The following is a 16,249-nucleotide window of genomic DNA, read 5'->3' on the forward strand; positions in this document are numbered from 1 at the left end:
GGATTATGGTATAGGGCTGTTTTTCAGGGGGTGGGCTAGGCCCCTTACTTCCAGTGAAGAGAAATCGTAATGCATAACAAGACATGTTGGAGAATGCTAGGCTATCAACTTTGTGGGAAGCATGGCTGTGCCTCTGGAAGAACTTGACTGGCCCACACAGAGTCCTGACCTCATCCCCATCAAACAACTTTGGGATGAACTTGAACTTTGATTGTGACCCATGCATTCTCATCCAAAATGAGTGTCTGACTTCACAAACTTCACTGGATGAATGAGCAAAAATTCCCACAAACACTCCAAAAGGCTGTCAACACATCTAAGAGAGTGGAAGCTGTTAGAGCTGCAAAGGGGAGGGGGGACCAACTACATATTAATATCATAATCTAGGTATTTACAATACTTATATCCCCCCAGCAAGCATGTGTAGGTTTATTATCTTAACAGTGATCTCTAAGACAAATTACAAAATTCAGATTTAAATAAACTAGGAAGGGTCGTGACAAGGGAATATATAAATCCAGTTTTGTTCTTTTTCCTGCTTATTTTGGTCCAAAACTGTAATACCTTTTTCACTTCACACGAATTCCTGGTTTAGTTGTTTGTTTTTTTGCAGAGTTAGCTGTACCAAATTGTGGCATATACAAAACGCAATATTAAACAATAAGCCGTTCCCCTAGCATAGGGAAATACAAGGCAAATATGTCGTTATTGTATTGTTCTGAAGGTACACTTACTCATAGACTAGACAAAAAATTTCAGAAGCCTGGGTTCCCAAAATCTGTAAATTGCAATTTCTTTGATAGTACACCGCACTCTAAAGTCTTGCAAATCAGTTCAAAGCACATCCTTCCTATGTGAACTTATTAAAAACAAAACAAAAAACTTTCATTAGTTCAAAGACAAACTATAATGAGATCCATATTTATACTCATTGCAATACAACACATAGAAGCTATGTGTATTTTTTCCACAATAATAAAGGACATGTATCCTTTTCCTTAGCCATTTGATTTGAAGATAGTAAATGGAAGTAAATCAACTATTTGGTTCCCAACCTTCAGCAAGCACATGTTTTATTGGGTACCCCACTGGGAAAGTTCTGATTGGTCCTGCCTTGTTTGATGTCTATGCTGCTCTGTCCCATACTTGCCTTATTCTGCCAGTGAACACTCACTCCTCACTAATACAGAGTTAAACCAAACCCTATAATCCCCTATTTCTGTCAATACCGGTGATATATAACAGGGCGGCCATTACTATAATAGCTTGTGCCCGGCCCCCCCTTTTGCTCCAGTCCTGTAATGTGTGTGTGTGGGTGCTAATGGTTCTGATGGCTCCAGCCTAGAGAGCCTCTCCTCCCCACCCTTCCTAGCACTGCGGGTCACATGACGCATCACGTGACAGCAGCCTGCTCGGGCTCTGCACTTCTCCCAGCGTTTCCCCGGTGCTGTATCATTGGATGCCTTTAGGAGCTGTGACGTCACTGATAGACATTCCACCGGCCGCTCCCCCCCGTCCTGACCCTTGCCTTGGCGGGGGGAGACCACCGAGATGGACGTGTACATACCGTCATTTCGCTACGAGGAGAGCGACCTGGAGAGGGGATACACGGTAGGGGAGAACCATACAGACTGACATGGACACAGATAGCATGCTCCCCCCATACTCAGATACAGGGGTCCCTGAACTAACATGGATTTATTGCATTAAATATTCTCTCAATTTAGAGAGGGGTCAGTTACTGTACTAAATTTTATCTTTGCTCAGTAAGGTCATTTAAAAAAAAAAAAAAATGTATTTAATTGAATGAGGAATTCTTTTTTCCTTGTCTGTCTCTGAAAATTGTACTTGACATTATTACTTTTATTTTGGCTTTTTTTCTTTATATGAAGCAGAATTGTGTAATTCAAAACCAGGCAGCCTGTAGCTGTACGCATGTTGGGTTTTTGAAACATTGAAATATATTGCTGTGGTGGGACAAGACCATGGGATTGGATGGCCAGCAACGTTTGGTCAGTCACGTGTTGAATACACCTACACCTGGAGGTATATAAATAGGGCAAGTAAGGGAGTCAGCAGGAACTTTCTGTTGGTTTCCATGGAAATCGCTTTACTTCTAGAACTTTGCTCAAGAAGCAATTATTGCGTCACCTGGTGAATATGATAGATTCTCGGTGTGTTATAACTGTTGCTATCCAACTATTTAGTTTTAAATGGGTTTGTTACACACTGATGCTGTCTTATTGGCATTCATTTTTCACTGTGATGGATTCTGGAAATTATGAATTCTCCATCTGCCCTCTATTTTTTAATGAAGTCCTGTGGAAGAAGGGGGGAAATTAGGTATTTGAACTTCTTTCCTTAGTTCTTCTTGGTCTTCTGTGCCTGGTTGTTTCGTCTGTCATAAGTTAACCGCAAGTCCAGCCCAAGAGTGCAAAGTGGGGGTCTAAGGATGACCCCCATGAGACCTCCTATTTATCTTGCACATGCTATTTATAATGCCTAGAACAACACAAAGTGCATCGGGTTGGCGTTCTAGCACATGCTTTGCTTTTTAATAAATAAGTTAATGTTTCACATTGTATCACACTTATAGGGTTATTTACTGAAGTGAGAATTGTCAAATTTAAGGCCAAAAATCTTCAAATCTGCTACATCTCTAGAGACCACTAGAGGTGCTTCCTATTTCAGTGCTACATGGAGACGCTGAACGTTTACCATAGATATGCCTTTCTATGAGAAGATACTGATTGATGCAATGCAGTTTTTTGCTGCGCACGCGCAGTAGCCTCCGTATTGGATTCGCTGAGTTCAAGATTGATAATCTTTGCCATCGAGGTAGGGCAAGACTGGTACTGCGAGTGAGAAAAGGTACGTTTTAGCACCATTGCCATGCAAACTCAAAGGGAATGGGGGCGGCGGAGGACCTTGATCTTTTAGCACTATTGTGTATAGTAGCCACAGCATGCTAAAGATCATCTTGTGGTGTCCTGAACTCGCCATATTCACTGCTTTTCCCGTTATGAGATAATCGGTCCAGACCAGTGCTTCCTCATAGAGAAGCACTGCAGGCCTAAGGGGCATGCACGACAGTTCCTTTACTAGTTAATCAGATTCAACTCATACAGAAGCATTATCCTAATGCGTCTCTGTGGACAGCTTTAGATTTGTTGACAGCCTTAAAAGATCAAGGAGACGTTCTTCTAGTGATTTCTGCGAACCACTAGAGGCATCCTCAGTGACAAATCCGATCATTGCTGTTACCCATAAACAGAAAAGGTTACATTTATCATGCTGCGTGAACAGAGTCTCTGTACCCAAACCACTACACTAATTTTGGTGTTTTTAGAGTGACCCTTTAAATACACATATGGTGGTCTGAGAGACCTGAAAGAACTGCAAGATAGCAGTTTAGTCTTCTAACTGAGGCAAAACGAGACTCCTTTTCAGCTTTGTAAGTATAAGTCACAAGATATTTGCTTCCCTTTTTTGGCCCTGGTGCTCCCTCTATGAACAGGGTTGTGGCTGCCAAGATTGATGGAGGATGTCCCCTCTTGCTTTTAAGTGAATGTTAGCAACTCGTACTTTTGTCAGAATGGAGGCAGATCAGTTTCCCGGAAGAGGGCATTTCATGAGATTTCATACACTGTGTAAGCTTATTGCTGAGAATTTTTGTATCTATATCTATTCAAGAGTGCATCAGCTGTCCTTTTGGCCTGCTGGTTTGCATGATTGAGTGTCCGGAACCTACACATATGTACCACTCTAACATCAATCCATTTTGGATATTTATTCTGCCACATGCCAGAATTGTCGTTCATATTGGTCATTCCCCTCCCTGTTCTGGTTTCACTGCTCACAATGTTATACATTATAGCAGTGGGGTTATAGCTGCCGCAATATACTCAGATTGCCAAACTTCTGAGCAACAGAACTAAGGAAAAGAGTAGCTCCTTTCACTGCATCCTATGCAATGATCATACTCTTTCAGACACATATGGACAGTCCAGGCAGCATAATATGTAGCTTTGCGTGTAATGTTACTGTCATGTTCACGTCAACATTCTTAAAATATGCTGTATACTTTAGATTTTTAGGAAGTCTAAACCATGGTGCATATTCATTATAGATTTCCTACGTTCTCAATTATTACATCCACCAAAAACCTGTGCTGTGTTGGTGGCCCCCTCGCAACCAAATTTTAATTGGATGAAGCAGTAGAGTTTCCCCACTCATAGATTTGTATATCCTCATCATTTGTATGACTCAGTCATTTCATAATTACAAAAACTATGCAATTACAGCACCTCTTTCAAACTAAAATAAATAATGATCTTTTCTCTGGGTTCAGATGCTTGAACCCCTTAAGAACCAAGACTTTTTTGAGACGTGACGGGTTTATGACCAAGCCCTTTTTGGCATTTTTGCCAAGTGTTCTATCTAACCAATTTCAACCTTTCTTTTTAAGTGCACCCATACATACAGACAATTTTAAAGGAGAAATATGGCTTACTTTTGACACCCTATTTGTGTATGTATATATATATATATATATATATATATATATATATATATATATATATATATATATATATATATATATATACGGCATATATGTGGCAGGCTTATGCAATGTATGATCATATAATGTAACTAAATCCCCTTTTTTTTTGCCTAGATTAGGTGTTTTTAAAAAAAACTTTTACAAACTAATAAAATCTGTCAACACTGAAGTTGCTGTTTAGTAGATAGGAGAGTGCGCTGGATCTTGTGTATTGTTTATTGTATAATATGGCCCCCAGCAGCACCCCATTTAAGCATGTTTAGGTGAGTGCAACCATCCCCCCATGTTTCCTATATATATACTTTCCTACATATGCCAAGTGGCTGCTATGTCTGTGTTACTCTTCCTTCAAGCTTTATATTAATAAATGATTTCAGTAAGCCATCTATTATTTAAATAAAAAAATAAAACAAAACAAAACAAAAAAAAAAATATATATATATATATATATATATATATATTTTTTTTTTGTTTTGTTTTGTTTTGTTTTGTTTTGTTTTTTTATTTAAATAATAGATGGCTTACTGAAATCATTTATTAATATAAAGCTTGAAGGAAGAGTAACACAGACATAGCAGCCACTTGGCATATGTAGGAAAGTATCACTGGGTGGTAAAGATGAGGTATCAGTATGCTCAATAAAAGCAAAAGTTGTGCCCCCACCACGTTACACATTTCTTAGAAAAAAACTAATAAAAGGAACAATTTGTAAACAAAAATTGATTGTTGTATGCATATGTGGAAAAACATAAAAATAACATAAGGCTTATATATGGACCAGCCCTAATCAGTGACCTATCAACCCACTCTGGACCCACTTCAGGAATGCCATGAACCATAAAAAGCCTAGTGCAGGTGAGAGAGACTCTCCACCAGGCTGGCACGGGAGCCACCATATGCTGGCCACGCCTGGCGTCCTTAACGTTGGCCAAGAGATTATTCCTCCAAACCCATAGAGCATTTATCAAGAACGTCTCTGGGATTTGGTTTGTGTGGAAGGGAATCTAGTAAGTAGCAGCACTGAGTCAGCTGTTGATAGGCTGATGTGAGTTAGCTGGTTGGGTGTCCATGGCCCCAAAACAAGTTGGTGGAAGCTGCTTACTTTGCTGGTCCAAGCAAGCACAGATCATCATAGACCTTTAGGAAAATATCCTTCCATGGCGTTTTCATTTCCAGTGACTCGTGCTGGAACGGCCACCATAATATGTACTGGTCGCAAAGCCTATCCCCCTATTAACAATTCACTAATAAGTCCTGATTGTTAAAATCTCCAACATGTCTAGGATTTCAATTTATTTTAAGAAGTTATAAAACAAATATTGCAAGTAAATTATGGTTTTAAAGTTTCAAAATTTGGCATGCTGAGATTACAACTTTAATAGTAGTGACAGAATCCAGAACCACTACGCAAAAGTATATATTTGTAGAATGTGCATCCCCCAGGCTATTTAAGTAAGAGCAGTATGACTCTTTTCATTTAACCTTTTTATAACTAACCGCTGTGAAATCTGCTCTTTTTATTCATTTATATTTTTTCCTCACATTTTAGTTTTGGGACACACAGACCACACAATTGTAAAGACCTCATATTTGTATTTTGCACTAGTTTGCGAGTAAAATATTCACATGTATACATTTGCCCATAATCCTCTCTAATTCCACCCTGTCATGCTATCTCAGAGGGATTCACTCTGCTCACCTCAGTACTGACATCAGCGGAGGGATTTTGCTGCTGACACATTACAGAGAGCTCTGTTAACATTCTGTACTGTGTGACTACAGCATGAGAGGGAGATCTCCCTCTCTTGCTGCAGAATCTGCACACAATGATCGGTGCTGGGCAGTTGGCAGAGACAAACGCTGATCACTGGGTAGAGAGGTATGCAGGGAGACCTCATCATCCCAGCTAACCTGTTAGTCTGTCATTGTAGACCCTTGGGTATCAGGAACAATACATGGGGTTCACTGATTTTTAGCAGTTGCCTGGCTGGGTGCAGGCTTAGTCACTGTGGGTGTTCACAACCACTTTTAATACTACACATAGCTCATCTGTCAGTCTGGATGTTTAGCTAATGATTCCTGTGGCTCCTTGGTGCCAACTGGCATTTGCCCTGCTGGTACTTTTAATGCATGATGATCTATGCTGTCAAGAGGTGTTAAAGCCCTGCACTCCATAATGGCATAGAGTCAGACTGTCATGTAGTTAATAATCTGTAAATCCAGAGCCACAGAACACATGCTTGTTATGGTTGATTTAAAAATTTAGAATATTCAGATAAGTGATGTTTGTGTAACAAATATATTAAATAATGCTAATTGTCCGGAAGTAGTTTTATAGTTTATTAGCATATTTATACGTCTACTTAGTACAGTACAGCCTAGTACTTCAACCAATGGTACCTAGGGTGTGCATGCACAAAGGACAAGTGGTACACCAAAAGGTCAGGTGGGGAAGAATGGAGGTAGCATAGGATCTGAACACTCTATGATCTTCTAGAGCTGTTCACTCATGCGCCCTGTGGTAATTCCGGGTTATGACTTCACTCAGACCCCAGCATCACTAAACATTGTGTGAAGGGGTAGTGCTGGAAGAGCACAAACATTACAAGATCCCCACTGGACAACAGGGAAATGATCAACTCCAGCTCTCCCAAAGGTAGGGAGGCTGGGTATGCTTTAAATAAAAATAATTTGTGTGTGACAAATCAGTGAGTGTGTCCCTATGTCCTCTGGGTGTACCAATTATGTGTGTTTTATATTTTCATTTTGTGACTCTTTTTTTTATATTTCAGATTAATAGTTCATACACTCCTTCTTGCATACACAATATTCACATCATGTCATATTTATTTTCAAATGACGCTTGTTCTCCAATATTCGATTAACCTCAATATCAGTGTCTACACATTTCATTTGGAATTTAAATCAATAGAAATCACTTTCTCAAGGCAGGGGTACTTAGGATTTTTTAAGCCTGCATGGGTACATCTCTCTAAAAGTTTGAGAAATGCTGCACTACAGCACATGAACCTTACTGCAAAATGTAACACGATTTCTGAGTGTTTTTTTTTTTTTTTTTTAATGTATGTTCAGTATTGTGTAACTTGTTTCACAAGAGTATTTCTTTTTATATATTTTTTATTTTTAGTATGTAGCCTGCTTTGCATTTACAATCAGCACTTGCTAGTCTACCCACTTTATGATGATTCATTTTTGTATTTTCCTCCCAGTGGTCTGCTAACATTGCTCCCTCCCCTCAAGATGGAGGCCCTAAATTGAAAGGAAGAAATTCATATATTCACACTGCTAAAATGCTTAACTGAAGGTTCTTTTTTTTGGCACCTTTTTAATGTTGATGGATAGCACCATTTTGGCTATAAACAGACCAGCAGTCAAGGTTTCATTCATAATTATTGCAAATTAAATTTTGCAATTTTATATCTCTCATTCCATTTTTTCATTTTGAAATGTATAAGAATAATTTATTTTGAAAACATGCAAATTAATTCTAGCGTATGCATAGACCAGTAGGTGTGTTTGTATCCTTATATACTGATCATTTTGTTCATGTCATGTCTGTTTCCCATTTGATTTATTTAGGAGCCCTTACTAATAAAGGTTTTCAAAATGAATGCAGCATTCATTAAAAAAAAAGTTATCATTTTGTGTAAAAAGCCAACAGTTACAGTACTTGTGACTTATACTGCTAACAGCTCAAAGCTTTTTTATTTTATTTATTTATTTTTTTCTTAATTACCAACAATTTCCAACTCATGTCATATTTGTTGCCAATTATCTCAGGAAGTTATTGAATGCAAGTAGAGCATACAAGTTAAATGGAGATTTCTTTTATTTATTTTTTAGTTTTTATATTTGTATCTAAATTTTTCTTTCTGTAGTCAATGACTTGACATAACAGGATATATAGGTTTTGAAAAGCTCAGTTCATTGGCGGGTTCTGGTTCTCATGGGACTCTGGCAGCATCAGGAAAGTAAATGAGTAACTGCTGATTCACCTGCTCAGACAGGTGGAAAAGCAGTTACACTTGTCTGGGGGACAAGTGTAATGTATTGAAAACAATTCAACAATGCTCAAGACATCAGTTTGTTCACTTGGAAGACAGGCACAATCATCCCAGTACTTGCAGTTCACCACATTGTTTATGAAACAGAGTTTTACAATTTAAAAAAAAAAACAAAACAAATTACAATATTTTTTTTAAGCGCAGAGCAATCGTGAAGCATATGGTGTGTGGCAAATGTGCTTGCATGTTTGTATATACATGTCTGTAACATCTGCAGTCTGCCCTAGCAGGTAGAATTGTATTCATTCGGCACCAAACATCAGAGAAGATCAGTACTCTTTATTTTAAATAAAAGTACAAAACTGCACATTTGTTCATAAGTTGCTGTTATGAGGGATCAACAATTTATCTGTTAAAAAAAAAAAAAAAGACCTGAGACAAGAAAATTAAGTTATTTTATTCAATCGCTGCAAAAATATTAGGATGTATTTAAATGCTGGTAGATCTAACATTTCACTTGTCTTGTGTAAGGAACCGGGTTGCTGTTGGGGGTTGTAGCACCAGGGAATAAACAAAATACCATGTTCCTAAACATTTGTCAGAATATACCATGTATGTTGATGATTAATGCAGTTGTCAGAACCATTAGTGCAGTGGAGATATGGGCATATATGTGGTACTACTATAATAAGATTAGTGTTTGCACTGATCTTAAATACAGTCCAATATTAACCCCTAAAGGGTCAATTGAAATCTTAAACCCTGGCCCTTATATTACAGCTGTGCGTATGCTTTGCCACATGCAACATATAACTGTTTGTGACTTTAAATCCCTAGAACTATAAAACACTGTTATCCGTTTATTCAAACTCTCCAAATTCTGAAAGAAGTGTTTAATGTCTGTATCAGAAACTTGGGTACCAGTTCACTAGGTGTGATTTCACCCAAGGGTGTCTGAGTGCCACAGTGACAGACTGGTCACAGGAAATATTTTATTCCAGTATAGTGTAGAATTAGTGGAAAATGTTGGAAACCCCCCCCCAAATTCAAAAACTTTGAATGTCTTTTCTTCCAATGTTTTTACAGCTATCCTAACCTGTTGTATAACCAGATTGGGAGGGGTTAAGTTTATAAATGCAGCCACAACATTATTCCAACCCACAGCAATCATGCTTGTCTACGATATCAAAGTTTGCACAATTGTTGTATTGTTCTTTCTGTATTGCTTTCACATGGATACAAACTATGATGTATGCTCTGTTTATTAGCATTCAAATTAGAAAAAAAGGACACTCCATATTCATCCACATTTGTCATACAAGTAATTGACCTAAATGATGCTCAAATAGTTCAGAAATATTCTTAAATTGGCAATACGAACACTAGCTAAATATTGCGTTTCTACCACAGTGTTTAAATAAAAGGAATCCCTGCTACTTAAGGGATGGTGACAAAAGCCTCACTGTTCCTCCACACCATTAATGTGGGAATTATGTATGCACCCAAGAATTAATATTCCCATACACGTAAAATATAAAGGGGCTTCTGAAATCGCATATGCCCAGTATGAATACAATTTTGCAAAGGGGCTTCGTAATGTGATAGGAAGGCAAGTGTGCTCATTTTGGCAACATTTTGTGGATATTACAGTGATTTGTGTAATTTATTGTGTAGAGCTCCACTTACTTCAGGAATACAGTCTATTTTTTTTTTTTTTTTTTTTTTTTAAATAAAAGTTGAGTAATTTAGCCTTGCTGTGTGTTATTTTATAATGAATACGGTAAGTAAAATCCATAATTTCTCAATTCATCTCGAGGGCAGCTACTTCCTGAAGATACACTAAAAATAGTTACTCACATGTGTGCATTGCAGTGTAACTCACAGAGGCTGTAATACATATTCTCTTTTATTTTAAATCATAACAAATTACATTTTGCATTAACTTGAAGCTATAATCACCATGCTAGAATTGCAGGGCAAAATGCGCAATGCAAATATTGGGATACAACAAGTACGAACAGACTTTACCATTCTAAGACATCAAATTTGGCAGTAGGTGAGCAGTATTTTATCTCTATTCTCCATGTTATAATGGTAACCTAAAGGAAATAAAGTATATGCAAGCTGGCCAGTGTGTTGTAACTCAGCCATTTACTTCTTGACCGTTATACTTGTTTCAATAAGTGACATCGCTTGCCTGTGCTTGACCTTTAAATGTGAACCATCACTGAATTGACCACTGGGAACAATTTAGCTTGATAGTGTCACAAATGAGAGCTAGTTATCATTTAAATATTCTACTTGTGTCAATACCAGAATGACAACCACCAATCACATCCCTTATGTTGATTGAGATACATACAACATTTATTAGTTATATTTTGATTGCTGTTGACCTGGTTGCTTCCAGGTCAAGGTAGTATACATTCATTAGGTCATGCTGGCATATATATTGGTTTTTGTGGCTTTAATTACATTTAGTTAATCAATTGTTTTTTTGTTTTGTTTTTTACATATTCATGGTGATTTACAAATTGGGCAGACAATACTGCCTGTTTATGCAAAAAAGAGAAGAAAAAAAAAACCACGCTCCAATCACGTGAAGATCTGGGTGCTATACTGGACCAAGGGCCAGCCACAGCCCAAGCGAGTAGATATCTGTTGTAGAAAGAGGATCCAGGCACTCCAAGTGTGTTTATTGGGACAAGTTGCGGTGTCTCACATGTCCTAATAAACACGTTTGAAGATACTTGGAGTGCTTGGATCCTCTTTCTACTACAGAATACTGCCTGTTTAGGCATATGTCTATGGACAATATGTAAAAATTATGTTTTGAATGTAAGTTTAAAAAACAAACAAAACTTATTACTTTAAACATTGTCTAAAAGGCATTTACTCTGAAACTATCAAGTACTTGGAATGTGGAGTATGTTATGTTATGTTCCTATAGCTCAAATTGTAAAAAAAATTACTCGGAGCCCAGCTAGGCTTGCATAGTTAAAGGAACAGTAACGTTTATCTTGGTGTCTGTCTCTTGTTAGAAAGGTCCTCCCTCCGTGTGCCACATAACGGTAATAAAATCAGGCCTTATACACTCCTTTTTCCAGCACCAAGACTCCCTTGGCGCTGCTTATTTCTCCAACTCCCATGGGGTCATGAGGGAGAAATGACTACTCTGGTCAGTTGGCCAGTGACCATGATTCATTGCTAACCACCAGGACAGATATTTTGTTTTGATGTGCAAGCAGCCTTTCTGGTTTGGGTGTATATTAATGTAACCAGCACTAGATGTATATCTTTCAAATGAAAATACATAAATAACATTTGTTTATATTGAGGAAGCAAACTTCTTCAATGTTTTTTTGCTTTTTAAATGCATGGTGGTAGTCTTTATGTTCTCAAATATATGCTCCTATGGCAAATTTAATAAGAAATGCATTGTTTGTTTTTTTTTTTCGTTTTTTTTAATGAAAGGGTGGGCTTCACATTGTCTTGATCCAAAGAATGAGTAGCTTCAAGGCTTATTACGATGAAAAAGAAAGGGGAATAAAAACCACAACATTTTAATTTTACGTGATAAGGGAGGAAAAAAGAAAGCATGGTGAATGTGTAAGACTGCTGATCCGTAATGTAGCCAGTGCCGGTACTCATTAACTGCCATTGGCAAGGTGTCCGCATAAAGCTTTTTCCAAAAGCAAGGTCAGGCACGGAAGCCGTGAGGAGCTGTGCATGTCAATAGCTGTCCCCAGTATACTTGCTTAATCAGAGACATTAACATGTCTTCCTGTTAGTTTGAATTAGAGAAGATATTGACCCCCTGACCTGTAAGTCTCAACAGAAAAGAATTCACTTTGTAAATGCAATTGGTCATCTGTTGAATGTGCAGTTTTCTTCCAACAAGCAGTCAAAGGGTGCAAGATATACCATCTAGATTCAAATTCAAAACGAACACTTCTACTTTAAATGTAAACATTTAAAGCTTAAGAATCCAGTATTTCTTATTAAAGTGTATCATTAGTGAATTATATGATGTCTGCTCTATTGAACAGCTCTATGGAATACATTTTAGCTTTTTGACATAGTAACAATCAAGTTCAATTCAAACAAACAAACAAACAAACACATCTTTATATCTAGCAACCACTAAATTAAAGGTTTAAAGGGACAAACCAAATGCCAAAACACCTACATCCATCCTATTGTAATGTTTATAATGGAAGGGACTATGGAAAAAGTCCCTTGTTGTCTGTCATTGTGGTTGTGTGTTTTTTTTTTTTGTTTGTGTTTTTTTTAATCTAATGTGTCTGTTTTGAATAAAAGGAATTTCTGTAAACCAATGATCGCACCTTAACCACTTCATAGATGCTACAATGTTGGACGTTGGCTTGCACGTCAAGTATGGTTTGTATCCTTTTTATAAATAAAACTAAAGCCATTTACTCAGTCTGTAAGCAGTGGGATGTGGACTATGTTTTCTGCTCCCAATCGTCTGGGGGGGGTTAGGGCAGAAAAATTTCATTTTCTGGGCTTATGGGAAAGTACACAAATAAATAAATAAAGTTGAAAATCCCTGGGATTGTCAGCAAATGCAGAAGCTCCAAAGGTGAAAGAAGAGCAGCATCTAACATCTTAAAGTGACACTGCAGAGATACTAAATAAATATGTACAGCAGAGGTAGGTTTTCACGACAATGAGCCGTTCAATTGCGCTTACTAGCATGAGGGAAGGAAGAATGGTCAAAAAATCAATAAGTAGCAGGCAGTCTATTTTTTTTTTTTTTTTTACCCTTGACCTCATCGCAGGTGCATAAAGTAGAGCTCCTGCTCAAGTCCGAAAATAAAAAATAGAAACCTCTTGTAATTTTGTGCATTGAACATCAACAATATATATGATATTGTAACTGTTCGCAATAGCACAGCATGGATGCTTTAATATAATAAAATTGGGCTAATTTTTTTTATTGTATGGTTTGAAGTGTCACTATTAAAGACCTAATGCTAGATATTCCTCCTTGTTTTTACCATAAAATTAACAAAGTAAAGGATTTTGCTCATCTTTTTCCAGAGCCAAAGCTTCCTTGGTCCTGCTCACCCCTCCTTCTCCCGTGATGTCATTGAGAGTGCATGGCTTCCTCGGCTGATAGCCAATCCAGTGCTCCATAATAGGAGCATTGGGGACCTGATGCGCAGCAACTGCATTGCCTGCATCCAATCCTTATCATAGGAAAGCGTTGAATCCAATGCTTTTTTATGAGTTGCATTCGGTAGGTGCAGCAGAGGTGCCTAAGGTGGCTGTCAAAACTATTGGGTTTACCTTAAAGTATTAAACTTATAGGACCACTGCTCCCAGACCACTTAATTGAGATGAAGTGGTCTGGGTGACTTTAGTGGTCCTTTAAGGACAGATTAGTTAAAGCGGCACTGTCATGCCGAACTTACCTTTCCCTAATCTCTTCCTCTCTCAGGATCTGTTCATTTCTTCCTGTCTGCGCTGGTTTTCTTTAAAACATAAGGCAAAGTAGGGACTATTTTGTCTCATGTATTTTTCCTACGCTTGACCAGCAGAGGAGCAAAGTATACTCCATTTCCTGTGCTCAGAGCAGTTTCCCACAATTCTCACCTTTCCCCTGTTATCTTGCGATGCCTACTTTCACTATTCCCGAACGTCCTGTAATTTAGACAAAGCGCAGTCGAAATTACCGAATTTTGCTCTAACAGAATGAGAACAGTTTGTTCATTCCTGTTAGGACGACAATCTGTACTTTTAGGTCGGTTCGAAATTTAATTTGAATTAATGAAATTCCGATCCGGTCCGTGCTGTGGCTGCATCTTGCAGCCGCTTCGTAGATAGCTCCCAAATTCCCCTGGTATCAGGGAGATATCTACTAAAAGGCTGAAAGACCAAGGTTGGTCTTGCAGCCAACTTTACAAATACTTAAGTAAAATAATCTGCCCCTACTCGCTATACCGGTTTTAGAAAAAAAAAAGACATCAAATGATAAGTATTTTTAAAATTTATTTACAGGTATTTTGTTTTATTGTCTCCCCCTCACTATTTTTATGGTGAGGGGGGTAGGTAGGTTTTTATTTAATTTTATTTGGGTCTGGGGGTCACCTGGGGGGGTATTTGTACATTTAGCCCCCACCTGTCTGGCCGGGGGGAGGACAATGTCCCCACCATTGTCATTTAGGGCCCCCACCCATCGCTCATGGGTAGGGGCCAGGGGGAGGACAATAGATTCCCCCCTTATTGTTATTGAGGGCCCCCACCCGCCGCTCATTGGTGGGGGCTGGGGGAGGACAATAGGTCCCCCCACCATTATTGTAATATAGGGCCCCAACCCTGCTGCTCATGAGTGGGAGCCGGGGGGGAGGACAATAGGTCTTCACTCCCTTATTGTAATTTAGGAGCCCCACCAGCTGCTCATGGGTGGGGTCCAGGGGGGAGGACTATTGGTCTCTCCCCCCCCATTGTCGTTTAGGGCCCTCTCCCGCTGCTCATGGGTGGGGACCCGGGGGGCACTTATTGTCAGTGCAACCTATGCCCCCCATTTGGTTGAATAGCCCCAACTCGCGGGGCACGGGTGGGGGTTCAAGGTGGACACCAGGTCCCCCCACTAGTTAATAGATGCCCCACCATGATGGACAGTTATTAGGGGAGAGGGGGGCGGGCATTTTTTTTTTTTTTTTTTTACAGTGAGCAGATAAGTAGGGACATTTGGGAGATTTCAATCTCGCTTATGACCCCCATAGAGTGAGGGAGGACATGGGGGGCTTAGGAAGTGGTGGGGAGCACAGCTTCTATCTTTACATATTACAAGGAAGGAGCTGCGGACCAAAAGCTAACACCGACCTGGAATTGTGACCAAAACACCACTCAGGCGACGGTGATTCCGGGGACACCTAACAAGAACCCCAGCGGCGCCACAGTAACCCGACAAGAGTCTGAGGCCTAAGAGCTTGAGCCTGGGTGAGACGGCCGCTCGCCCGGTTCTCCGACCGGTGCTCTGCCACCCCCCCCCCCTCTGGACCGGGGGGGTCATCCCGGTCCCCACAGGTGGCCACCGCAGCATGTCGCAGAGCCTTCAACCAGGCCCTGCTAAACATCGAGATTGGAGCGATGTGCTCCAAGATGGCCGACAGCCACCTCTCCTGAGCGGGAAACTCAGCTGACACCAAGCAACTTGGAGCCCTGCAGCATCCCCCGCGACAAGCCTTATGCCCGCATCACGCCTGCAGGATAAGGGGGTGTGGAGGCGGAGGGGGAGCGAGAAAGAGCGGGCCCCCCCAGAGCGCACATCGGATGACACCGATACCACACGCAATGGGCCCACCTGGGCCGAGGGCCACGGTGGAAGGCCTCCCGGAGCACTAGCCGCACACGCCGGATAACCGAGGCCGCTGGCGGCGACTGCCACCAGGATCTACAGCAGTGCCCCCACAGGGAGGCCTAACAACACTCCTGAGACCTCCTACCCAAGAGACTGACCTGCCGCACACGCTGACGACTAAAGTGGCTCCCAGTCAGTCACCCTCTCCAGCTACAACACCCCTGATCAAGCGGGGCATCGGCTGAAATGACCACACCATCGAGGCACCAGCCCCACACAGCGAGCAGCAGACAGGTCGGAAGATCAGCTTATAGACCCCACTCACTCGCA

The 16,249-nt window shown here is 40.0% G+C and overlaps 1 protein-coding gene across 1 annotated transcript in view; it reads left to right on the plus strand.

Annotated features, from left to right (window-relative positions):
- The first annotated feature begins 1,407 nt into the window (after positions 1–1,407).
- Positions 1,408–16,249, plus strand: part of SNX24 (sorting nexin 24) — a 112,088-nt gene continuing 97,246 nt past the window's right edge. Inside the window, exon 1 of the mRNA XM_063456942.1 lies at positions 1,408–1,611. Within this exon, the coding sequence (XP_063313012.1) occupies positions 1,552–1,611 (60 nt within the window). The 5' untranslated portion in view covers positions 1,408–1,551. The remainder of the gene's footprint in view (positions 1,612–16,249) is intronic.

The sequence above is a fragment of the Pelobates fuscus genome, chromosome 5, assembly GCF_036172605.1.
Source record: "Pelobates fuscus isolate aPelFus1 chromosome 5, aPelFus1.pri, whole genome shotgun sequence".
Lineage (NCBI taxonomy): Eukaryota > Metazoa > Chordata > Amphibia > Anura > Pelobatidae > Pelobates > Pelobates fuscus.